We start from the raw sequence: 26,807 nt of genomic DNA, 5'->3' as shown, positions 1-26,807 counted from the left end.
CGCCCCTCCTGTGCGCGCCCAGCCTTTGCTCTGTGTCCGGGCCAGCAGAGCAGCCGTGGCCACGGGCATCCCTTGGCCCTGCTGTCCCTCCTGCACGACGTCCAGCGGGGACAACACCTGGCAGCCCTGCCGCGGCCAGGCCAGGCCGCTCTCTCTCCCACCTGTGGGAGCCAGGCCGCAGCCCGCCGTGGGCGCTGGTTTCTCACCCAAGGCTCAGCTCGGCGGCCCTGGCCGTGTTCTGCATACCTGGGAGCCATTCCCCGCCTCCCGGCGTAGCCTCCCGCCGGGCCGTGCCGGGTGTGGAGCGGTGCCAGGGCCGCGCACACCCTTCCCCGCCCGGCCGCTCCCGCTCCGCTCCCGGCGGGCTCGGGACCGGCCGCCCTCCCTCCCTGTTTGCTTTCAGGGTGTTTGTCTGTGGTGCTGTGCAGAGCTGCCGGGAGGTCAGTCTCATTCGGCAGCAGCTCAAGGAGGTGACACAGAGGAGGGCTGGGGGATATCGCCGGCTCCCCCACCACAGAGCCCCTTCCACCCCCTTTTCCTTCACGAGGCACGTGAGGCATTGTCGCTCCCCTCTCTTTTCCCACCTGTCCTGCCCCTCATTGTGCCCCGGCCACCAGCCGAGCCTTGTCCCGCCGGGCTCTCTCGGGCAGACATGCCCTACCTGTACCAGGACTCGAAGCCGCGGCCGCCTGCGCATCCCGGGGCCGCCCGCGCCACCCACAGCTCGGGCAAGGGCTACGAGCAGCTGAGGCAGGAGTGCCTGCGCAGGGGAATCCTCTTCGAGGACTCCGACTTCCCCGCCTGCAACTCGTCTCTCTTCTTCAGCGAAAACCCACCCATTCCCTTCGTCTGGAAGAGGCCCGGGGTGAGTACGCCGTCGTGCTCGTTCCTCCCGTCCTGCCCAAAGTCAGGCGCCGCTGTGCTTCAGGGTTGCGCCAAATGCGTGGGGTGTCCAGAGGATGTGGAGACGAAGTGTGGGGGGAAACCCTTCCCGCCTCAGGAGCAGTGGCTCAGGGTTGGGATGCCACCCGCAAAGAGCTCGAGCTGCAGGATGAGAGGGCTGGAAGGCTTCACGCCGTGTCCCCGATGTAGCTCGCTGTACAGACACACTCATGTTTATTTGTGGGCATGCATAAAAAACCCACAATCAGCTTCTCTCTTACATTATTGCCAGACGAATGATGAAAATAAGAGACCATGCAGGGAATTAAGGGTAAAATACATTATGATGATGTTCTAACTGTGTAAAATTGAGTATTGTTAATGCAGGAAATTCATAATTATGATAAACTTCAAAAATGCAAACCTTTTAACTTTTAGAGTACGAGAGTCTTACACTTACTTGCTCACTTCCATCAGGGAACGCTGAGAGATTACAAATGCATGCCGTGGTTACTGAGCCATTCAGCAGTAGCCAAGGGCTCAGTGAGTATCTCTTAATGCATCTTGCATAAGAGTCATTAATAACACAGTGGGAGCCTGAAGCTGGACCAGTCACGTGCTCTCAGTTCACAAACCCAGCATCACTCTGGGTTCCTTCTCCCCGCTTCACTCTGTAACTAATAACCACAGAAAAAATGCAGCAACATTTCATTTCTTTGCTAACGACTGATGTTTATTCTGGGTTTTTTCATAGTCTGAAAGCTTCTTCCTTTATAAAGAAACTTTTCGTTGGTGATAGTGATACCAAGGGAGAGAAAGAACAAAGTAAGCTTAAAGAAGGGTTTAAATTATCTTAATTCACAGTGATAAGCATTCAGTGCCTCAGCATCTGGTAGTTAACATAGTGCTGATACAGAGCAGAATTAAAGCTGTTACTCCTAGACAAGTTTCAGTTATGAAAAAAATTGGAGATCCCTACACATGCTAAGTGCATCCCCCGCAGGCACTGCTGCCTGTCTGCACTCCAAAAACCCAGGTGGCCTGTGGGGCTGCCCTCCCAGCACAGGAGAGGGATGTGAGGCTGAAATGTTTTGGGCGTGGTGACACTAGTGTGCTGTGAGGCACCAAAAATACACGTGGCCATGACACTAAATCATAAAGAATGGTTTTACTTTGCGCAGCTCTTAGGTGCTAGTTTATCTTTGTAGGGCTTCAGAATAGTTAAAGTTTGGTGTAAAATGTGACCAGGAGTGGTAGAGATCTTGTGTGCCCTTGTGTATAGTACACAGGGGCAGTGGAGAATGGTCTGTTATCTTCAGGATCTTTGTGTGCTGAACTGGAAACATCTCCAGGATGAGTAAGCTACCTCAAATGGCATCTGCCTTTACACTCCAGTTCCCCCCACACACTTTTGTGAGCTGCACTGAGAGAAATAAAACTCAGGGGAGGCTGAGGGGATGTGTAAGGACAGGCTATTAGTTATGCTCTGCTCTGGCTCCTCAGCATTTAAGTTAAATCTGTTTCACCTCTATTATCCATCAGAAGTGGCAGCAAAATAGAGGTGCTGTAACAATTTCAATTTAACATTTTACTTTGCAAAGGGAACATGGGCCTGGAGCATGTTCCAGGTGAGTTGCCACAGCTGGAGAGGGTGAGTACAAAAACACAGCCTCTATGTAGGGTATTTATATTCCAACTTCTTTTCTTGGTGACTAATTTTTACTGCCTCTCCCACCAGTATTTTACAGTAGCTTGGATGAAGTGTAGCACAGTATGTGCGGGTAATTGCAGAGACAAATAATCTAAATCTTCTGATTTACAATCTGTTAGAGTTTAATCTTTAGTAACGAGAGTAGAGAAGGCCTTCTCATTACTTTGACATGCATGTGTCTGTATATATGCATGTTTGTTGCAGCAGGAGCAAGACCTTCAGCTAGCAGTAATCTGTAAATCTCCCACTGCAATCAGTGAACTAAGTGGATCTCCACCAGATGAATTTCTACATAAGTGAAGTGCTCCAAGATTCAGAAAAACATGTAGTGATTTTGTTTAGCAATCCTTTAAATCCATTTTAATTACAAATTCAAACTGTCTTCTTTCAAAATTTTTGAACAATCTGAAGAACAGAAGACCCTTTCCCCTTTCCCCTTTCTCCTTTCCCCTTTCCCCTTTCCTTCTAAATTCAGCTGCTGGGGTGAATTCAACAGCTCAGTGTCTGGGAAAGTTTAACATATAAATTGAAGAATGAAAAAAATCAAACCCAAGAAAGGAAAGACAAATGGTTTTTACCAATGTCAAATGAATCTATGGTCTACAGGAGGAAGTAATAAAGAAATATTCCTAGTATGAACAGCCAAGGACAACCAGTATGACAGGTTGGGACTGGGCAGAGAAATGTAATCTCAGAAACCACCTAAACAATCTCAGCATGTTTTAGGTCTCTATGTAGCCCCTCTACCAGACCGAGACAGGCACAGGGATGCAATTTTTTTGCTTTTGGGTTTGAAGAAACACAGCTTTATTGCAGCATCAGGACAGTCATGGATCACTATGTTTCATCTCCCTGTAGGCTGCATGTTCCTACTTCTAGGCAATATCCTCATGCAGGTGAATCCTTAAATTACTGCATGCTGTGTGTGAATACTGGGTTTTGTCCTTCAACATGCTAAAAGTCCTGATAGATTATCATACCCTCTGAAAGTCCGTTTAAAATTAATACTATTTTTGCAACACACACTCAAAAACTGTAGAGTCTGTTTTCTTTTGTGCAGCAGTGTGGCAGAAGTCCAGTCAACAACTTTTCAATTCCTTTTTATTGATATTTTTAAAATGTTTTTTGATTGCTTTAGACAAAGGACGTTGAAAACATTTTTTCCATATGTGAGTTACAGATATGTGTAATAAACAATGAGTCATGAATTAAACCCGTATCAGTGGAAAGTTTTTTATCTTGTCCCTTGCTGACTCACAGGGTTTCTTGGTAACAACAAAATGCATTAGTTGTAATGAGAATTACATCTCCTGAGAGCAATGGTGCTAAAACCAAGTGTGTTGTTGAAGATCAACTACTTTATCAGCCATTGCTATATCAATGTCTAGAGGCAATGAGCTGTGGTTTTATTGTTCATGCCCAGTCCCAACAAGACTGAGTGTATTTAACAAGCAGGCAGGGCCAGGTAAGGGGGAGCTGATGTTTGATTTCCCTTTGCTCCACACTCCGGGGACATGATGTTCCATGGTACCACCTCCCCGGAGCACCTGTGGCTGAGGGACAACCTGGCCACCACTTCCTCCCCAGCAAAGGCAAACAAAAAATATGCAAACCAGCTTCCTCCTGAATATTGTCTCTGCAGGGGAGAGCTCCGCAGCAGCAGTGCTGGATCACTGAGGGGAGTGCCCTGGCTCCAGCAGTGGCCAGCAGCAGGTGCCTCAGCAATAAGTGCAGGAAGCTGAACAAAACTGTTGATATTCTGCCCTGTGGTCTGAGAAAATTCTGTGATACAAACACAAAGCAACTCAATTTAATCTAGGCAAATGCAGGGATTAAATGATTGAATGTGCTCTTCTATTTCCCCCACCCTCGCCATTAATTTGTTTCATTTGCCACTTAGAAGGATCTGCTTCATGCCGCAGGGTCTGCAATAATGCATCAGGCAGACTGATTAACTACAGGCATATTCCTCCAGTAACATATTAGATATTCTCCTCTCCCCCTTTCCATTCAGTTCAATCAATTACATTCAATATACAGTTCGTAGAAGAGAGAAGAGAAGAGAAGAGAAGAGAAGAGAAGAGAAGAGAAGAGAAGAGAAGAGAAGAGAAGAGAAGAGAAGAGAAGAGAAGAGAAGAGAAGAGAATTCCTGCCACATTTATTGGTTTATCACTGTAATTTTTCTATCCAGCCATGGTACTAGTAATTGAACTAAACCAGTCTAATGAATGCTTGAGAATTGCTGTAATGCCACTATGAGCACCATTCCCTCTGACCTCTGACCACATGGAGTAGGTAGTGTCAGCTCCTCCTAAAAATTAACAGGACTGAAGCTGTCTTTGTAGTTTGGTTTTTTGAGGAGGAAATTGTCTCATGGTTGTCAGACCCTGTATATTCCAGGTATCACATGCAAGTAAATAAAATGCTTACTAGTTCAGTTAAAAGTAAATTGCCAAATTTATTTTTTTTTTCAACCATTGGAGGAAAACAAGCACACAGCCCTGTTAATGGGGGCTGCAACCTGACATCAATCTTCTGGATGAGTTTGTGCTATGATATTTTAACAATTGCCTACAGATGAATAAAGAACACCAGCCTTTCATTAGAAGCAAACTAATTATGAAAAAAATGAGGATAGTTGATTCTTTAATTGCTCTACACTGCAATTAATTAGCAAGGATTCCCCATCTTGTTCTTTGTGGTGGCAACACTGCTGCGGGATAATGCAGATCGTGTGGCACACAGGGTTTGTCAGCACTGCTGCAAGTCTGGTTCAGAGTGATGGTAATATTTTCCTGGCACATTCTAAGTAATTTCTGTGTTTCACTATTGCAGGACATTGTCAAAGACCCCAAGTTTATCCTTGGAGGAGCCACCAGAACTGACATTTGTCAAGGGGATCTTGGTGAGTGATTCCCCCTGGGTGGATGTGTTCCTGTCTACACACCGTGAGGAGCAGCAGCAGTGTCCTCACACAGGAGGGGATGTTGTCCCTCCTGAACTGGTGGGAGCAGTGGAGCTGGAGGTTCTGCCCAGGCTCCCCTGCCCACAGCTACCTCTTGGATAGCTCCCTCCCATCCATGCCAGTGACCATCTTGGTGCACTGGGATTCAGGATCAGGGAAGGATTTTCTCTCGAGGGTACTGTGAACCCAAGGGGGTCTTTTGTCTACCAGCACCTCCAGACGGAATCACAGTCTGCCCTGGCCAGGCAGGGACACCCCCTCTGGGGACACTCAGGCTGTCTTTTGGATTTCAGGGGAAGTGGCAGCTAACTATCATAACATCTCCTCTGGCCCCTTTTTCTTCCTCTTTTCCCCTTCTCAATCCACAGGTGACTGCTGGCTATTAGCAGCCATAGCTTCTCTCACACTGAATGAAAAAGCACTAGCAAGAGTGGTGCCACTGGATCAAAATTTTGGGCCAGATTATGCTGGAATATTTCACTTCCAGGTAAGGTGAACATCTGTCACAGAATGAACACATATCTGTCATTACATTTCATGGTCTATTTTGCAGGGAGGTTGCCGGGTACTGCAGAGGAGATGCTGAAAAAGCAGGATTTCTGGGCTCACACTGTTGTTCATGTTTCGAGAAAAACTAGAGGGCTGTGTCAGCCTCACACAGGCACAAACACAGCCACTCCTGTTTTGTGAGCAGATACATGACTTTGGAAATAATTTCACATTTTCCTGGGCACACACACCTCACTTAGGATGTAAGTCCTTAAAGGAGTTGAACTGGGATCTGTAACACATGGGTGTCCTAAAGGAGTCTTGAATTATGTGGTGAACACTTGTGTAGCTACATGAGTGACATCAACCAGAAAAGGAGCTACAGTACAGGTCTACACATTTAGTCTTGGTGTTTCCTTAGGACTGATCACCCTTCGTAGAGAGCAGCCTTGCTTGGCAGAGTGGGAAGAGATTATTTACATGTCTTCTAATCAAGCCTATGATTGTCACTAACTTAGAATTAGAACTGCTGGGGCACCAGAATCCTGCTCTCAGGAAATGCTGTTCTGTCAGCAAACTCATGCTCCATGCTTTCTAAACAGTTTTGGCAGCACAACGAGTGGCTGGATGTCGTGATTGATGACCGATTACCCACCTTCAAGGACCGGCTGGTTTTCTTGCACTCAGCTGAACTCAATGAATTTTGGAGTGCCTTACTGGAGAAAGCCTATGCCAAGTAAGTCCCACTGCACATACATAATTTGCTGCTTGTACATACGTTATTCACAGTTTGTTCGTATGGTATTCACAATTCTAGTGAGCAGCTTCTGGCATTTGCTGCTGCCCTTGCCAGCCTGACAACTGGCACTAAAGAAAGAACACCCCCAGGCTTTAAAGATATGGAGAGATGGATGAATTAAATATGCAACTAAAAAGGGAAGCAGAATGACCCCAAAACTACAGCTTGGGTCCTCTCTGGGGTGCTTGTTTTGACTTCAGTGCTATTGCTGCAATTCAACACAGGTGCGAGAAAGCTCTCAAACATGGATATCTTGAAAGCGATTCTCACAGTCAGCATGTGTTTTCCAGGTTGAATGGCAGCTACGAGTCTCTGAAGGGTGGCAGTACGATAGAGGCCATGGAGGATTTCACTGGGGGTATAGGAGAAATGTATGATGTTAAGGCAGCTCCTGACAATTTCTATGAAATCCTAGAAAAAGCCCTGAAAAGATGCTCAATGGTGGGCTGCTCTATTGATGTAAGTAAGAAATGGGGTCTCAGTTTTTCTGTGCCCTCAGGTTTGGGGTTCAATGTTTTCTGGTTTGAGTTTCACTTTTCCTCCTGATGAAGTTTGCTGCTGTAAAGACCAGTTAAATTTTTATTGAATTAGGCAGTGTGATACTCAGCTGGCTGATAGAACCCTTCAGCACTATCACTGTCCTTCAAAGCCTTTTTACAAGAAAGGAGACCATGTGAACACCAGATCTCAGTCTGAGAGTTAAGACTGAGATCCTGGAAATGTAGGTGGTGCTAAAACAAAATCACAAGGGCAGAGGAGGAATTTCACCCTGGAACCACCTTATTTTTTCTCTGAGTGAACAACACTTAAAACTCCCCATATTTTTTCCTAAAAGGGGACCATTGCACCATGGCTGAGCAGAAATACAAGTTCCCTGTTTGTAGTACGGCTTAGCCGCTGGATGGCCTGGTGCTTGGAAGGGACCAGGTGACATCACTTGTGATTTCACTCTGAAGAGAGAGGTTCATTCACACTTTTTCCCCTATTCCAGACCAGCAGTGCTGCCGAGTCGGAAGCCCGAACCCCATTTGGCCTTGTGAAAGGCCATGCGTACTCTGTGACTGGCATTGAGGAGGTATGTCCAGCGGCACGCAGCAAGGAGACACCTGGGGAAAAGATGAGGTAGTGTCCCCTCCGCCTCAGGTGATGGGGGAAGTTATCCTGGGGAAGCTGTCCAAATTCCCGTCCAGCTTTCCCTCCCACTTCTCCTGTGGCACTCTGCTCCTTTTGCCCAGCCATTAACACCAGCCTCTGCACACTGGAGAAGCCTTGCTCCCTAGATTCTGACACCTAATATTTTCTCTATTTCCTTCTTCCCCAGGTGAGTTATAGGGGCCAGCAAGTGAAGCTCATAAGGATAAGGAACCCGTGGGGACAAGTGGAGTGGAATGGCCCTTGGAGTGACAAGTGGGTGCACTGTCCCTTGCATGCTGGCCTCACAAAGGCCAAATCCCAGCTTCTGCTCCACAGCTGGCTTCCTGCAGCCCCAGCTGCTCCACGGGAAATTAAACCAAGAGTTTGCATGTGCCTAATAGTATTACTGCCCTACAGCATCTCCCCCTCAGCATCTTCAAAGCAGAGCAATGCAGGGATGCCATCGAGGTTGTTTAGTTCCCAAAACCTAACATTAGCAGAAATCATGCATTAATATAAACATGATAAACTAATTTTAATACACTCCCAGTTATAGAAATTATATATTTGGTGTGATATTTTTTGTTAAATATTTACAAGCCTGTTGCTGTAGTACTTGTAACACAACATCCATACTTTGTCCTACTACAGATAAGCTGAGAGTGTATTACCCCCTCTGAATAACTTGCATCTCTTTGTGTTTATTGTTTGGGGTTTCTAAACACATCAGGAGTAATGTCTTAATATATGGCCATTAAATGAGACCCTCTCCATGCTCAAATTGTGGAAGGACCCCAAACCACAACAGGATTGGCCTGAAAACCAGTCAGGGTTTACTACTAATGGTAAACAAAGTGCAAACAATACAAAATGATAAAAACACATAGTAAAAAATCAACATTACATTCCTCTCCAATGCACACTTTTCAGTATATGTTTGCATATATGCATAGTTTCATTTTTGTTTCACTTTTTCTCCTGAGGGTTTTTTTTTATTCACAGAGATGCAGAGGAAAGGAACCATAACCTGCCTGGCCCTTTAATATTGCTGGGGCATGTAATCATTTGTAGGACTATTTTAAATTTCCCTGTCCTTATAATGGCTCAGAAGTAAATTAAATGCATCCACATCAGCTCAGATCCTTTATCTTGAAGAAAAACATGGATAATTGACATGTATAATGAGTTCTTAAATCTGAAAAAGATGGAGAGGTTATGATCAGGACAGGCATCTGGCAGTTTATGCTGTTCATCAAAAAGGCTGTCTCTGCAAAGCAGAGCTCTGACTCCGCACTTGGGAAGCTTTCTGGGACTCAGGATGCAATAGGACTTGCAGGTCAATACAGGAGACTGTGTTAACATTTTGCAGTGGTTTCTGGGATTAAAAACCATGACACAAGGTGCTTTCTACTCCGTAAGTTTATTATGTCAAATTGGAAATAAAGTAGTGCACTTCCAGATTTCCTGAAAAGCTTTATCAGGGTTTTTATTCGGTTTTGATATGCCACAGCTGGAGTTGAAGGGCTGAGTGAAAATGAGGCAAAGACTTAACCTGTGGCCCCAGTTACTCCACCAAATCTCTCTGTGCAGGGGAAGGATCCTCTTCAGCTCCCATTGACTCAATTTTGAAAAAAAAAAAAAATCTGGCCCTAAATTAGCAACAAGAATGAAAAAGAAGATGGTGCTACAGCTGGAATATAGATTTAAGGAGAGTGTTTACTTACCAGCATCTTGAGGTTTACCAATAGCCCTATTATCTCCAAGCCAAACACCTGAGACCAGTCCCAATGTCATTAACATTGAGGCCACCCGGGAGCAGCTTTGGGGTCTTTGGCCTGGTGCTTCTTTTGGCTGCATTAATTGGTATAATAATAAATGAGTGCCAGCAGGATCAGGAAACCTCTTAAATGCAACTGTGTTTGTGCAAGCTGCACAAATAAAACCCATGTGAGAGAAGAACAGCCTGCTGTTGTGTGCAGCCAGTCATTCTGAGCCAGGGAGAGTTAATTGCCACGTACCTGTAGTAAAGGTTGCTTTTTTTTCCCTGTAGCTCTGCAGAGTGGCACTCAGTCAGCCCATTGGAGCAGAGACGCCTGTCTCAGGCAGCACAGGATGATGGAGAGTTCTGGTAAGACACAGGTTTTTAAAGTGCTTGACTCTAATCAGAAATCAAGGTGCAAGTGTCTGAAACAAGTGTGAAAAACGCCAATCACTTGTTTTTAAAATTTTAAAAGTTTAATAGTAAATAAGATGGTTATAAAAATAGAATTAGAGTAAAAAATTGAACAATTAGAGTTAGGACAATACGAGACAATAAAAAAACCAGACGTCTGTGTGCCTCTCCGAGCAAAAAGCTCCAAAGAAGGACCCCTGTTAACAAAGGATTATCTCTTAAAAGCAATAGCCTGTTGAATATTCATACATTTCATACATGATGCATAAATTCCATTCAAACAAAGAATTGTCTCTGGTTAGTATCACTTTTTTTCCTTTAATCTCTATGGCATCCACAAGGCCGAGCGAGGCAGGAGGATTTGGTCTCTTCCGATAAGGAAGTAGTAAATTCTTTTTCTCTGAAAGATTTACATTTTCCTGTGGTTGGTACATAAAAATTACATTTTAACTACAAAACTACATTTACTATACTATCAAACTATTAATACAACATTAACAACTAATACAGCATAATACATATAGTAAATATCTTGCGTAGAGCCATATAATATGCACTTTTCACACAAGCAACAAGGAAGAAGCCTTTGAGTGACGAAATTCTCAGTTTCTGCTGAAGAGAGGGCAGGTAGAATGCTCTCTTTGTTTTCTGTGTTTCATGTGTGCCTATGTCTGTTTTAATAACAAAAGCCCTCAAAAATCAGTTTAGTTAATGGCACTGGTATTTCAAATACTGTGTGTGTCCTATGAATGTAACACCCTTTAAGTCCTTCCCATGAACAAAGGCAGGATGTACAGAAGGGAGCATTGTATGGCACTGTATCAGCTATGAAATGCCTTCAAGATTCATTCTGGGCATGCACTGGAAGAGAATGAGTCCTGAGAAGAAATACTACTAGTTGCATAAAGTAAAAGAACACCAAGATACGTGTGAAATTGTGGAAAAAATGAAATGAAATGAAATGAAATGAAATGAAATGAAATGAAATGAAATGAAATGAAATGAGAAGAAAAAAAGAAACCAACATGGTGGAAATTGCTTTAGAAGTGTGAGGTGTTCTTCATGCCAAGTTCATGATCTCAGACAGAGCAGATGGCTGACTTGCACGTGATGCCCCCCTATATTGACTGTGCTGTGACAATGTGTTGGGTCACATTTTCTAGGGCCAGATGCTCAATTGTTTTACACAGAGGTAAATCTAGAGAGGTATGCAGTGGAGCTGTTCCAGATTTTGCCTGCAAATTAAACCAAAGATCAGGCCTGAGTAGTTATTTGATATAGACAATGCAGCGTGTTAAGTCACACAAAATGATTTATCCCAAATTTTGATAGCTGGAGGGAAGTAGGTCCAGTGGCTGTTCCATTACTGTGTTTTTACAGAAGACATTTTGAGTTATTTTGCTATTGACATAGCACATGCATTAGGGCATTTGCAGTTTCTTCAAAAAGCTTTTGTGTTTGTTTCGGTTTTGGGTTTGGTGGGTTTTGTCTGTTTTTGACCTGGCTACAGCTGTAGCTTCTGTGGTGAGTGTAAAGGAGACAGACTTCACACAGTACCCAAGTAACTCCAGCAAGTATCTCAATATAGGGCAGAACTTAAACCTCACCACATGACGGAGGTAAAAGTGTGCACGTAGGCATCAAATGAACAGCTTCTAATAGATGCAAAGGGGCATCTTGTGGTTGGCTAAGAAATCAGCTTCTCACTCATCCTAGTCCCCTCCCTCCCAAGATCAGAGGGTCAGAGTCTTCTTCTCCCTTCCTGAGTACAAACCCAGAACAGCTCTAGGGAAATCAGAACAGGTATTTTACCTCCTAGAAGTCAAATCTAATCTATAAAGGGCAACCCCTTCCTCTGCTTTGCAGCACATTTCCAAAGAGCCCAAAATTGTATAGTGTGGCCAGGAAACCAAGCCATTTAGAGACAGATTTTGCTATGCTGCCCCTGCTTTAGCGTCCTGAGCATCAGAGTGAGAATTAGCAGTACCTAGGGCTAGCAATATCTGGGAATAGCTGACAAGAAAGGGCAGAACTCAGCAAAGCAAACCCTGCTGTTTCTTTCCACACCTAAACCAAGCTGTAAAATGGCCCATAGCAAGTGTAAATTAATACCACCACAGACATCTATTTGTTATGAGGAAGAAAAATGGAACTAGCAGTGTTAGATGAGGTACAACTGGGGCCAGCTGTGTCCTATCTGCCACTGCCACAGATAAACTCTCATCTTGGAGGGTTTTTGCTCTCCTGCTACTCCATTTTGTTGTTTGGCATCCGCCACAGGAGGAAAAGGATTGTTATAGAAGCTTATGTTAGGGAGGAGATCCATTTTTTTGCTTGTTATGTCTATGGTCCAGGGAGAGAGGGGGGCTCTTCCAGATAACAATTCAGGGCAGAGAACATATCTAGATGCCAAATTGCCCTCACGAAGGCCTAATGCATCAGCTCTTTTACAGAGGGAAATTCAGCCTACCAAAACTACCCTCAGGCTTAGAGTATATGTGCCTCCTGTTCTTGTGGTGCACACCATGCAAGCTGCTGTCTCCCAGACAGCTTCTGTGCGCTGTTCCCTATTGCTCGGGGCTGCACACAGTGCCCAGTGGTGCCTGGCTCTGGCTGTCCTTTCTCTTGGCTGTTTGATCAGCCCTGAGCCGACTCCTTGGCCAGTGGAACTATTGGTATCTAATTGCCCTTGTACTTGCTAGATAAAATCTCCTGGCATATCTGCTTCTCTGTGTGCTGAGCAGGCAAGTTTCAACCAGCCCAGGCTAACAGCTCAAATCTGCCCATATAGTGGCATTTGCTCCCTCATTCCCATTGCCATTTACATGTCTCCACCTTGGGCACAAAATACACTCAGTGCAGTCTGTGAGGCACAGTAGCGGGCAGCAGTGTCTGTGCTACCTTCAAGGGCAGGTTGGAGACATTTCTCAAGTCCAAACACACTTTATCTGTCATGTTTGGTGTATATTTTTGCTAGAACAAGGTCCCAGGCACGCGTAAGGGAGGGAAGGGTGAGCAGCTTGAGCCTAGGAACCTTAGCAGAGACCCAAATGCTGCTTTAATTGGGTAATCATATCATGGCTTGACTAATCCATCACCATGTGTCACTGTTTGTGCTATCATTGTGCCTGATACTGAACATACAGATGATTTGTATGAAGACTTAGCTCCTGCACGTGCCAGATGATGCTTTAGTTTGGTAATACAGATGCAGCCATTAATGCCAGGATGGTGTTGGTGAAATAACTCTTTCCACTGTAGGTTTTGTGCCAGTGTCACTTCTATTTCATCTTAGACTCAATTGTAGCTGAATAAAAGAAAGGTGTAAGAGATGTCAGAATGAGATGCAGACAAAAAGGGTGCTTGTGCTTTACACCACAGTGAGTGAAAGCTAGTTCCCTCCTGCTGTACGCTGGCATATATCCATGGTCACCAAAAGTACCCTGCATGAACTGGTGATCTGGCTCTGGGGGATAAATATTTCTGCTGGGCATCCTTCACAAAAATGAGTGGCTGCCTGTTCCTTACTGCGTCTTTTGCTCAGGATGAAATTTGAAGACTTCAAAGTGCATTTTGACAAAGTTGAGATCTGCAACCTGACTCCAGATGCCCTGGGAGACAGCACTGCCCACAAATGGGAAGTGACCATCCACCAGGGAAGCTGGGTCCGCGGAGCCACCGCAGGAGGATGTAGAAATTTCCTAGGTAAGTACATACCAGTTTGAAAATGAGAAGCAGGCACTGAAATCTTTACTCATCCTGAGAAGCTCTGTAGCCAGAGCTGTGGGTGCAGGATAGTTCAGCTGACAGGAACCACCCAAAGGGACAAATGAGGAAACTCAAACCATGGGCTTTAAGAGCGCTGTACTTTAAAGATAAGACCTTTCTGTGACTGGCTTTTTTGAATGAACAAACCAGCAATGAACACAGTGATAAATGTTTGTAGGGTCCCGCTTGAGACTTTGAACAAGAGTCAAAGTAGTGAAAGAGTTGTTTTTTTGCTCTCAGGTTCGTTGGATCTGATTTACCTTTTAAGGACATTTCCACGAGCAGGACTAGGTTCAAATAAGCCAGTTAAATTGCAGCAGCAAGTGTAAAATGAGACATAAAAGCCCAGCTCAGCCAACATGTTTATGTGCCTCTGAAGCTGTGTCATGGATACAAACTGTGTTAGTGCAGACTGGCACCAGCACTATGGGATCATTGTAGCTATGTAATTTTAACAAAATTTCAGCTGACAGCTTAATTTGAACCATGGTAACTTAATAAGGCACCAGGCCTAAAATCTTTCCTGCACCTCGTTCCATGAAGGACTTTGGGATTTGGCTTAATTTTTGCAAAGCTTTGTGGAAAGAAGTATAACGATTTATGGCAAAACTAAGTTTCAGTGAAACCTCAGCTTCATTGTCTTTTTTGGTTTGGTGGGAGTATTTTTGTAGTAATGGTGGTGGTGGTTAATTATTCTGAGTCAAGAAACTCTCTGGTGTTCTTTACATTGGCAGAGACTTTCTGGACAAATCCACAAATCAAGCTGCACTTGACAGAGAAGGACGATGGACAAGATGAGTGCACATTCATAGCAGCACTGATGCAAAAGGATCGCCGTAAACTCAAGAAGCTTGGAGCTGAAATGCTGACCATTGGCTACTCTATTTATGAGGTACTCCTTTTCTGCTATGGCACAGGAGCTGCACTATGAGCATTTGGAACTTTCTCTGGGTTTGTATCCCTGCCCCACTTATAGGGCCCTTGCTCTTAAAATAACCTTCACAGTTACATCAAGCCCCATGGAGGATGGAGTCCTCTCAGAGGAGAATTTAGGAGCCCCCATGGGGCCATTGGTTCCTAGGACAGACCCCTCAGCCCCATAGATCTGTCACCCCCTGCCTGGCTAAGGGAGAGGGAATACTGCTTCTTCTGAGCATCGTGGGACACATCACATGCAGATGCCTGTCCCCGAGTGAGGCTGAAGTTGGTGAACCTGTTGTCATTGCTCTGTGACACCCTATCTGGGATGATGGTGTTTAATGGCAGGGAATGTTCAAGTAGGAAGACAATGTCCCAGAGTACTCTGAGACTGCCTTCTGGGTGGGAAAGGGCAGTGGTATTGAGTCCTTGCCATAAGGTGCGAGCTAAATTGCTGTAAGCACCTGGGAGAGGGAATGAGAGTAGGGATCACAGCCTGGGGTGTGACAGGCAGAATTCTCTGTGATTAGGAAAGGCATGAGTACAGCTTTCAGCACACCTTGGCCAGTGCAACACTGTCTTTTTTTCCCTCCTAGAGCCCTGGCAGAGATGGACACTTGGGCAAAGACTTCTTCAGGTACCACCCCTCCAAGGCCAGGAGCAAAACCTACATCAATTTAAGGGAAGTATCCCATCGATTCAAGCTGCCCCCAGGTGATTACATCCTGATTCCCACCACATTTGAGCCACACCAGGAGGCAGATTTCTGCCTGAGGATCTTCTCTGAGAAGAAGGCCATCACTGAGTAAGTCAGAAGCAAGCTTTGGGCCCTCCAGTGCTCCCCTGCACGTGGGGTTGTTGGCTCCTGGGGAGAGCATGGCTGCCAGGCACCCAGCCCTACAGCAGAGACCCGGCATGGCAAACTCTTGATCATTTAGGTTTTTGGGGGTGTTTTTGTCTTTGCCCATTTTTGCTACACCTTTTTCTGAGAGGGGTTGAGAAGATGAGGAAATAGGGCATGCCGTGATGAATCTGCTAGAAGTTAGACAGGGAAGAGTTGCTAACTGCCTGGCACTGTTTGGGTCTCTGTGAATACAGCAGTGTTTGCTTCCTGTTTGTTTCCTCCCAAAGTTTGTCCAAAAGACAATTTTATGTTAAAAAAGCATACTGAGGAAAAAATATGTTCACGATGAATAATGAATAAAGAATGAGATGAATTCTTTAGCAGATGACATGCACAGCTGTGTCCTCCCAGAGCCCTGCCTAATGTAGCTTTTAAGGGCTTAGACCAAAATTTAAAAGTGCAAAAGTCTGATTGTATCATGAATTTTAGCTAAACATAACCTGTTTGTTAAAAAAACCCCCCGTTTTATCATTTACCTGGGGAAAAGGTAATAGGCAAGCTTCCACCTCAAGCACGTTCAGATACCAAATAAGGTTTTGCTTTCTCTAGGGATCTAGATGAAAATGTTGCCATTGATCTCCCTGAGGTAAGTCTACAGAGTTAAAATAACAAGAGAATAGCTCAGCAGAAGCCGGTACACATCACTTTTACTGTCTTTGGCTAAACCACATTCATTTCACAGGAACGTTACACAATTGCCAGCTTTGTGTATGTCACTGAAATGCTAAGCTGTGCTGAATATGGTAAAAGAGCTGTAACAATCAAAGTTATAATCATTATGCTTTGCATCGCCTTGAAGGCAGCCAGTGCCAGCCAGTGCCGGAGGTGGGTGTCAGCCGCCACATGTGCAGTGAAAGCACCACCCATTTGTACTGGGGAGCCACATCTTTTAAAATTTTATTTATTCTGAAAAATACAAAGCAAGAGAATGTCTAAGAGTCCTACATTAATTTTGCATATAAATATCTTTATTTTACTTCTTAGTATCCACAGGACTTTAGACGGCATAAAAGAGCTTACACATACACGTGCCTACTGAAATGATTGAATTCTTTTTGCTTTTGAATGGCTTGGTCTGCCTGCTGAGCACTAATTGCAGCTGGGTCTGAGTCAGCTCCTGTTTAAGTGTATCCCTGCAAATAAGCCATTAATTGTGGTGTGCCTTTCCATGGAAACAAGCTAAGCCAAGATCTAATTTGCCCCTCTTTAGTAAAACTCTTCTCTGGGGACTCAGCTAACAACGACATCTTCGTTTCCAGCGTCTCAGGGCCATGTTCTGCAGCAAAATAGATCTGTGCTGGGTAATATGCTGAAGTGCAGCCACCTCTGGCTGGTGCTCTCACGAAGTGCCAGAGGTCCCAGGATGCTGCCACAGGAGAGAGCTCAAACAGCGCTGTGGTTGTTGGGGGCCCAGGGAAACAGAATGGTGCAGGGTGGGATGAGAGGAGAGGTGTTTTCCAGGATGGGTGCTCTTGGTTTTTACCAAGGCAATGGCACACAACACACTTGCCCAGGCGAAGGAAATGAGAAGGTGAGAGATGGCTGGGAGGCCTCAGATCTGGCAGAGCTGAGGAGCATGTGTACCCTTATTTTAAGATGTACAGGGGTCCCGGGTGCACAGAGGGGCTATTTGCAGGAGAAATGTCACATTTTACAATTCTTATAAGGATTTGTGTGGTTGGTGTTGCAGCCTCTACTCCCAAGCACAGGCCCACAAGAAACTGAGGAAGAAGAGCAGTTCCGAGCACTGTTTGAGCAGATTTCAGGAAAGGTGAGTGCGAAACACTTTGGGCCAGAGCAACGTGCAAAAAGAAGGGAAAATCTTCGGCTCCTATCCAGGGCCACATGAAACAAACCCGGCGTGTTTTGGGAGTACGCTTAGTTGCAGTGTGTTGTTTGGGCACCAGATGTCACCATGCCTTGTGGCTCGAGGGATAAGGGTGCAGTTCCTGGTGAGCAAGCAGGAGGACCAAAGCTAGAACTCAAGCTCTGAAGGAGCCCACCTAGTTTAATGTTCAGTTGCAGTTGAGTTTTCTTTGAATCAGCAGCTCCTGCGCAGACATTCTTATGCACAGCAACACTCCTGTATTCTCGCAGCTCTTAAATTTTTAGCTTTTTCTGGGTTTTGTATGGTTCTCTTTTGCTGAGTTGCAATAAAGTACAGATGAGTGATGCTTGTGTTTTCTGAGGTTTTTTGATATGTGTGATTACAGAAACATTCAAGTAACACTTCACTCTTTTTTTTTCTTTTTTTTTTCTTTTTTTTCTTTTTTTTTTTCCTTTTTTTATTTTTTTTCCTGCAGGACATGGAGATTTCTGCAGAAGAACTTGAATATGTTCTGAATGCTGTATTAAAAAAAAGTAAGGGCTGACAACTTCTAAGCTACGGGTTGTACATAACTTTATAAAATCTGCCATTAAATTAATTTACATATAGAAAATTAAAGGCTGTCTTATGGCCCCACCCTGGTGGTGTTGAGCCCGTGAGAGCAGAGCCAGAAAAGGATTTGGTCCATGAGCTTGCCCTGCCTCCAGCATGATCCGTGTCAGCTCGGTGAGGCCAGCTCTCTATTGCACTGCCACCCTGCTGGGGAGAGACAGGCACTAGGCTGGGACTTTTAAGACCTGGATGTAGCTCCTGATCTTGCTACAGGCCCTTTGCACAGGGGAAAACCTGTCACTCCCTGAACCTCATCTCCTGATTTACAAATCAAGGACCGTATTTCCTGTCATGTCTCCAATAAATGCATCTCTGTCTGGACTGAGACTTCTCTGCAGTGAGCTGCCTTCATCTTCACAGGCTGTCCCACAATGAGGACTAAGAGTCAACTATCTCTGTTCATGAGTCCTATTTTCTCCTTTCTGTTTATAAAAGACAGCTTCACACATGATTTCTTTCCTATTATTGTTCTTTTTCAGCAAAGAACATAAAATTCAAGAACTTAAGTCTCATTTCATGCCGAAATATCATTTCTCTTATGGATGTATCCTTTCAAATAAGTGCCTGCAAGGCTAAAATTTGAATGAATATAATTGTCCGTAACATTATATGTCGTGGATGTCAGAAATGGATTTGGTAATGTCATGACAGATCGTTATCCAAAGAAAACAAAAATACATGATTGTTTTATCCTGATTTTTATTTTAGAAGTGTAGGGTTAGGAGTTTCAGGACAAACTGTTTTCTGTTGCAGACGTTGAAGCAGATGCTTTAATGCTGGCCATCTTTAGAATTAAATCTCCAACTACTTCTGTATAGAACAGTGCCTTTTTCAAACTGTGGTTTATTTGAAAGAGACCTAGAAGACAACTCCAGAAAAGTCTGATGTCTGGGGGGCTAAATTCACCAGAGTTGTGCATGCAAGTTACAGGTCAGAAATTAAGGATCAGCAGTAGTGAAAATTGCTGATATCAAAGCTCTTTTTTGACAATCAGTTTAAAAACTGGAAAATCTTGTCTTTCAACTGGTTCCTGAGACTCCAGGAAACAGACATGTGGGTAAGAGTTGTCTGTCCAAATGTAGGCATTTGTGGTGTAGACATCTACATCTAAGCCAGCTTTCTAGACTTCCTTTGTAGATAGTGAAAGGGGTGGTGTAATTCCTGTAGGAAGATTTGCACATATATTTGCTGGAAAATTGTTCTGGATGTACCTAACTGAGGAGTGCTAAATGACTGCTCAGACCCCAGGTGAGGTGAATCACAGCCCTGGTGCTTCCCCAGCAGATTGGTCCCTTGCAGAGTTCTGGTTCCTGCTGAATTTGCTTAGCATGGCTTCTCCTCAGGTAGACCTGCTTTTGCAATATGCTTTCCCAATAAACAGTATTGTTACACTTGAGACACAACTGTCCTAGAAGGCAGGTATCTAGTGTTTGGCTTATGTCTTGCTTGGTCAGCTGAGATGTCTTTTGCTTTTTTTGCTTCAGTCCATGGCAGAGGTAACATCCATTCAAACGCTTCTAAGAGAAAACCAAACAGACAAAATTTTATCCTGTGAAAGCTAGTTCATAGTATTAAAATTCCGTGCAGATTAGTCACCCTGCACATGCAGTGAGGATCAGGGGACCAGATCTAAATTTCCTTGCCTAAAAACCAAGCCTCAGTAGGGAGCTTGTCCATGATCACATCTCATCCTTACATGGTATTGGCACAGAGCCAGGGCCTGCGCTTGACCCTGGAGCATGGCAGCAGTTCTGGGTTTGCTATTTAGGATACAACTAAATAGTTTCCATGATTTGCAATGCTTCCAAGCAAATCTTTGCATAGTTTTGAATAAATGGGGAGACATCTCTTCCTCTGCTTTGGAAGTACAAGGAACACAGTTACAATCATCCCACTCTGGATAAGCTATTTGGAGCACAATGGAGGAGCAAACCCATAAAAATGCAAACCCAAGTCAATGCTGGCACAGTCTCCTTGGTGTCACATGCTACTGAATTCCCTGGCAATGGTCACCATGGGGTGGTGACGAGTAGGGACAGAATTCTACATGACTTTGGGAAGAAGATTCTGGCTGGGTAAAAAAAATGCTTTGCAGAAGTGAGAATGTCCTTGAGATCTCTGGGTGCCCTCGATAATGACACCAGCATAGGTGCTCAAATAACAGCAGGTGTTAGCTAGACCCCACTTGGCATGTTTTGACCTTTGTGAATGCTCACTGAGCCAGTGTCCATCTGAGCAAGGGTTTTGTCCTGGCAAGATGGAAAAAGGAAGGGGAATGGGACCACTCCTTATTTAGCATTTCAGAGCAGGTGCTACATCCTGGAAGTGAACTGTGCTTGGGAGCATCAGTAACTCTATGAAATAAGTCCCTCACTTCAGGCAGAGGGAAGGCCAGGAAGATCTAATCATTGCCTCCTAGAACTGATATACAGGCATTTATTTCAGACCAAAGGACCAGATTTTGCCAGTCTCACCCCACTACTCACATTAATTTTTGGTTGAGCCATTGCAATAGAGTCTGGTCTCTAGATAAAAATACTGAACAGCACATGGTTGGCTATCTCCTTTGGGTACAGTTGCAATTTGTTATAATCAGGTAGTTTAGTACTCTGAATCATTTATATCCCATTTACATTCAAAACTGTTCTTGCCTTAGAATAATCTGTCTTTCTTCCTTATGTAATGAGGAAGAATTGAATTGCTGAATTGCTCAGCTGTGTTTTATAACACATAACGTTCCTGCAGTATCACAGCCACTGGCATGACTGTAACTGCTGGAGCTCTACCTCATGAGAAATCCCAATGCCAGTTTCAGCAGCATCATAGGCTTTCCAGTCAACAGTTAACATTTTCTGCTTAAAAGAACTACTCTGAAAAGTTCAGACTGAATTTGGGCTTTCATATAACAATTCCTTTTCCTTAGTTCATATTACCAGACCAGTGGCAACGGGAAACTGGAATTCAGTGAGTTCAAAGTTTTCTGGGAAAAAATGAAGAAATGGATAGTAGGTGACATTATCCACTGTAATTTTTCCTCCATTTCATTAGCCATTTCCTGAACAGTTTATTAGGTATATGCAGACAAAAATGGAGACAGGAGTGTGTTCAAGCCATGAATTTTAATACAAAACAAATGTTTTAAAAGCATGAGGTTTGTTTTGGATAGTCAAAGACATTCTTAACTTTCCATGATGATAAATCATAATGGTTTTCTAGAAATAACTGAGATTTTTGTAAGCTAATCAAATACGTTTGGGATAAAGAATGCAATGGACACTAATAAGCAAGCCAATCGAAAGGAAACTCAAGGGATTTCCATAACTGCTGTTGTACAGAAGAAGAAAGTGATGATTCATGACTCGTAGGAAACAATCATTTCCTAAGTCACTGCATTTTCATTGCTGATCTCTCAGGAGTCAACTGTACTGAAGTCTGGGAAAGTGCTGATTCTAATTTTAAACACATTTCCCTGCCACTGTGTATGGCAGTAAGAATAAGTAGGCTTGCAGAATCAATCACAGACTGAATATTCAAATAAAAGATATTATAATTGTTTCCTTATGGCCATTAATAGGTTTTTCTGAATTCATGCTTCACCAAAGCATTCCAAATATGCAGCTCTTTGCTTCTCATCTAGCCCATCAAAAATGGGCAGCACTTTTTCTGAGTCCTAATGCCACATCTCTTTTAACAAAGGACACACTGTGCTTTAACAAGGGGATTGAGAAATCCTTGTATCCTGTAGGAAGATTTGCACATATATTTGCTGGAAAAATTTAAGCTGAATGTGACGACAGCTCCAAATAACTCATATTCCAAAGGAGAGTCGTATTTATCGTCTCAATAAAAGGATGGAATTTAACTTGAGCTTGAAAATTGCTTAATATTTAGGTCAAAATTCAAACTGTTTCACCAGTTTTCTTGGTTGTACCATGGATGTGTCTATTCAGACCTTTTATACTTAGAAGCAAATGAGTAAGTGACAATATTAACGTCATGTTAAAGGCTTTCTCTCTAGTGCTCAGAACTATGGAGAAAAACATAAAATAAGATTAAGAGAATGGGTCAGTTAAGAGTTAAAAGACAGAGAACCATCTATCTTTCCAGTTAAAATCACTTTTTAAAAAGTCATGGAATTTTTAATGAAGAGCAGCTCAGTACTTTTTAATGCTTGGATTTGGCAGTACTTGTTTAAGTCACAAGAACCTGTTCATATGACAAGGAGAATTGGGACCAAGATTTGCTCCTCCATTATAAAATCAGACTGGGTCTAGACCAAAGACTTGTCAGCTTTCTTAAATGCTTGTACTATGCAGTTGTAGATAAACACCTTGCCTTTCTATGCCATATCAGTGCTCCCTTTCATACACCAGTACTGAGCTGTGTGCTCCTTTTATAACAGAGTATCTTTCTTCAATTTGACTTTGATAAATCTGGTTCCATGTCCTCTTACGAGCTTCGTGGTGCTCTTAAAACTGCAGGTAAGACAAGCACTGCATTTTATCTGGTAAATCTGTTGGGCACATCAGCGTGGGTGAAAAGGACAATCACACAGGCCAGGTGCTCCTGAGCAGAGAGGAGGTCTAAACCCCAGAGAGAACTTGGGTACATTGAGTAGGGTGATTTTACCCCAGGTACCCCCAGTCCTGGAGGGCAGGCAGAGTAATCTCTGTATTTTATAGAGCTCAGTTGAATTCAACGGGGCTGCACATATGCTGGGTTAGATCCTGAAACAAACCACTTCAGAGTCCATCTACATTCAAGGGCTGAAGGAATAGAGAGTAAGTTGCTATGAAGAGCAATCACTGCATTAGTATTTCATCATAACCTATTTTTATTAAAGCAAATATTTTTGCAGAAATCCCTCCAAATTCAAGAAGACAGAATGGTCTCTCATACATCACAGTCTGCACGGACTAGAAATTGTAGTGTCTGAAAAATATCTTGTTCAGGGTTTGTTTTTCATTACAAACTTAAGGAACTTTGTGGTTAGATCTCTTTCTGGACAAATGGGCGCCACATAGTATCCTCCCATTAAGTGGTTTTCGAGATTAGTTAGTAGAGATCTGTAGATGCCCCCTGACGCGTGAGGTTGTTCACTTCTTCGTGTGTGTCTTTTGGAAGGATACCAGCTCAACAATTACCTGCTGCAACTGATTGTCCTCCGATACTCCGATGAGCAGTTTCAGATTGAATTTGATGATTTTCTGAACTGCCTAATACGCCTGGAGAATGCGAGTCGTGAGTATCTCCTTCCTCTGGAATTCCATCCCTTTTTAAAAAGAAATTGTTCTGCTTTCTGCTGTTGAGCATATCTGTTGCACAATATCCAAGTACAAGGCTAACAGAAAGGAGCTGTGTTTAGCATTTGCATTTAGGATGGCTTTTCTCCTGTAACATGGAAAATGTTCCGCTGCTAATGGAAAATTTCCCCGTGTGAATAGAGCTTGCTACATAAACTCTGCAGCAATGTTGAAGGCATGTGAAGAATGCTGGTAAAGTCCATGTCCTAACCCTCCTTGTGTGTCACCCAGGAGCTTAATTTGGGATCATGCAAGTTCAAGGTTCAAGTATGGCTTGTGCCTCATGGAAAGAGAAAATTGTCATGTCTTTGGGCAGGTAGCTCCTGTACCTTGTGCATAACATGTTCCCTTTTGGCTTCAGATGTGGTTCCCTGTACATCAAGGCACCCAAAGTCTCACTTCACTTCTGGCACCGGGGTTACAAAGCAGCAGTAGCAGACATAGCTTAAAAGGCTGGATAAATGGCTGAATAAAGTGATCATTAGTGTGGCTCTGAATTCAAATAAAACCCAATCCACTCTATGAGAAGAAAAATCAACTTTCTTCATGGATTTTTTTGCTTTTGTTCTTCTCTTTACTTTCTGGCTTGACTGTAGCAATAGAATTATTAAATTTCTGAGAGATAGAAGGTTAAATGAGATATATAAAGAAATACAAATTTCTTGGCTTAATTTCAGAGTATCCTCCAAATCTGACTGTTTAGCACATTCAGGACACCCCTTCCAGACAAGTTCTGACATGAGCCTTGCATAAAGGCCTTAAGTCAGCAAGACATTTCCTCTTGCAAGGACTTTGCTTTGTCAGAGGAGCTACCACCACCAAGCAATCCTGAGCAATCAGCCTTTGTGCCAGACCTTCCCTCTCCTTGGCATGGCCTCTCCTCGTTGTGGGATTGAGAGCTCTTGTATGAATGTGAATGGGGTTTATTTATAGCACTGGTGTCCATTTCTCGTTTCAGGAGTATTCCAAGCACTGAGTGCGAAAAACAAGGAGTTCATTAACCTGAATATAGGCGAGGTATGAGCACAGATTCATAAACACTGACAAAATGATGGAGTTTCTCTAGAGCTTTGTCCTCTTCTAAGAGCTGGAGTATTTCTGCATGGCACTTCAGGTGTCCATGAGAGTGCACTTATTAAATCTCCTCCATGCTATTTCCCTCCTTCCTTGCCCTGGGGCATATTGACAGCTTCCCATGTCCCTTTTTTAGTTTCTCTGCTTTTTTTTCTTCCTTGGGTGCCAGCTTTCAGTGGGGGAAAGAGGAAGGAGCAGATGGGGATGGGGGCGCAGTGGGTCTTTCACTCCCCTGAATCCCCCAGGAATTCAGATCAGCCTTGCCTGTGCATTTCTATCATTTTCTTCTCACACTGCTCAGCACAGCTTTCTTATTTTCTTGTGCTCTCCTTGTCTCTCATTTCACACTGGGGTGAGGCACAATGAATTCCCAGGGAAAAGAAATGTTGGAACCCATGCAGATGGCTGGGATGGAGAGAAAGTTTCCAGCATCTAGTTCTTGGAGAGCTTTGCCTTATTCCTTCCTGCTGGCTGAGGTCTCTCCTTAATGACAGGATGTAAAAGCCACGTGAGCCAATGTCCTTTTTGCTGCATGGGGTCAATTCGGAGCAAAGCACCACTTTGGAATGGCTCTCATTTGGGGAAAGACACGGGGAGAGAGAATGGCCTGAAATACTTTATTGTAAAGTTGATCTTTTTCTGACACTAGTTTATCAACCTGGCAATGAACATCTGAAGAAATCTGATTTGGATGCCAGGAGTTTCTTGCAACTTTGCTGCTGAGACTTTTGCCCCAAGAGCTGAGTTTCCCGTCACATGCAAACTTCACCAAGAGATTTCCTGCAGAGAAACCTGCATGCTGCCCCCCTCTCTGTTCTCCAGCCCTGTGGATGAGTTCATGTGTCACATCATGTGTTTTTGGTAGAGCCTTATACTGGATTTGGCACTGAACATTTGAATGGAGCACGTGTGCCTCTCAAGCAGGCTGCAACTGTTGTTCCTGCATGACCACAAGTTTTTATGAAATAGGATTTTGTTTCGTTTCAGCATAGCGCAGACTACAGCGATTAAAAGTCTTTATTGCTGCTTGGCTACTGATTACTCTAAGGTGCTTTCAAAAATACAAGGTTGCATGAAACTTGTTCAGTTTGGAGTTTATTTCCAGGCATAAAGTGAGGCTACATGACAAGTACCCTGTCATAGCCACATGAATTGAAGTGTGGTGAACTACGGTCAAAGAAAGAATAGGGACTCTGTGAATGAATATTCACTTCTTAATAGTTGTGGTCCCAGGCCCAGGGTTCCTTAGAAGGATGCTTAAGCTAAGGTTTGACATTCATCACAGATACATTTTAGGGAAAAATTATTGCATCTCACCTTTTCTTAGTCCTTCCTCTGCTACCAGCAAAGCTCCTTTGCTTCACATTTTGCTGTGTAGACAGAGAGTGTCCCACAGGCCAGTCTCTGCAGGGTTGCACACAATTCAGAGAAACACATGGCCTCTGAGACAGTGAGCACTTGCATGGGGCCATTTTCCTCCAGGCAGTCAGAGATTGTGTCCCACACCAACCATGCTCCAGGAGAACAACTATAGTCATTTTAGATTAACTAAATGTACCCATTGGTAAGGTCCTGATCTCTGCAGATACTATTTTGCATCTGTGGCTTATACAGTATTATTCATCTGATGTGGGTAGCCAGTGCTGACTTAAAAAATAACAGTAATAGCAGCACCGGACTTAAGAGGTCTTCATAGGATTTGTTTCCATTATAATCTTCATAACTTCTGTCTATTTTATAATGAATCAACTGTCTGGCTTTGTTTTCTAAAACCTTTCTTGCTGTGTAACAGATGGCCCTAGGCTAGCCTTGCATTCCCTACTGTCCGGGATCACTGAGACAGGCAGGGGTTTGTTTTCTTTAGATTTAGACCTAATGAACAATTCAGGAAAGAAAATCAAGCTACAGTAAAAGTGTAGCTCAAACAATGAAAAACCATACAGATCATGGTGTTTAAAATACCATAGTTCCTTTTTTTCTAGCAGTTATAATCTCATAACTGTGCAGAAAATACTCTAGGGCTAGCTGGAAGCTGAGCAAAAGCTGATGGTTGCAGTATTTGATTAACTGAGGTACTCAGCCCCATGAGGTGTATTGATTTTCAGATGTGCTGATTGTGTGCCCTTTTACAGCACCAGAAAAATCTGTCTAAATCTGTGAAAGTTTGGAATGAAATCTAGACTGTCCACATACTTGAAACAAAAAAAGATCCCCAAATCACCAGATCCTTAGCTGGTTCACTGCACA

At 43.7% G+C, this 26,807-nt stretch overlaps 1 protein-coding gene across 3 annotated transcripts; it reads left to right on the top strand.

The window, feature by feature from the left end:
* The first annotated feature begins 512 nt into the window (after positions 1-512).
* CAPN9 (calpain 9) lies at positions 513-25,331 on the top strand. Of its 3 annotated transcripts, XM_040058496.2 has the most exons (20): positions 513-865; positions 5,429-5,498; positions 5,927-6,045; positions 6,650-6,783; positions 7,137-7,305; positions 7,838-7,921; positions 8,168-8,253; positions 10,031-10,108; positions 13,698-13,858; positions 14,656-14,813; positions 15,436-15,644; positions 16,293-16,329; positions 17,434-17,514; positions 18,047-18,104; positions 18,663-18,727; positions 21,120-21,188; positions 22,586-22,664; positions 23,308-23,424; positions 24,445-24,503; positions 25,210-25,331. In XM_040058496.2, exons 1-20 carry the CDS (start codon positions 653-655, stop codon positions 25,234-25,236), a joined length of 2,073 nt encoding a protein of 690 aa, XP_039914430.1. In that variant the 5' UTR covers positions 513-652; the 3' UTR covers positions 25,237-25,331. The 3 variants fall into 3 exon arrangements, with proteins under 3 accessions (XP_039914430.1, XP_039914432.1, XP_039914433.1); XM_040058498.2 differs by lacking the exon at positions 10,031-10,108; XM_040058499.2 differs by lacking the exons at positions 5,429-5,498; positions 5,927-6,045.
* Positions 25,332-26,807: the final 1,476 nt, after the last annotated feature.

This window comes from Hirundo rustica, chromosome 3 (genome assembly GCF_015227805.2).
Source record: "Hirundo rustica isolate bHirRus1 chromosome 3, bHirRus1.pri.v3, whole genome shotgun sequence".
NCBI classification, from domain to species: domain Eukaryota; kingdom Metazoa; phylum Chordata; class Aves; order Passeriformes; family Hirundinidae; genus Hirundo; species Hirundo rustica.
This window is presented reverse-complemented; position numbering and strand designations above follow the sequence as displayed.

Coding starts and splice junctions, on each gene's coding strand:
- CAPN9 (XM_040058496.2), top strand. CDS start 653: ATGCCCTACCTGTACCAGGACTCGAAGCCGCGGCCGCCTGCGCATCCC. Junction 7,922..8,167: donor CTGTGACTGGCATTGAGGAG/GTATGTCCAGCG, acceptor CTTCTTCCCCAG/GTGAGTTATAGGGGCCAGCA. Junction 14,814..15,435: donor TTGGCTACTCTATTTATGAG/GTACTCCTTTTC, acceptor TTTCCCTCCTAG/AGCCCTGGCAGAGATGGACA.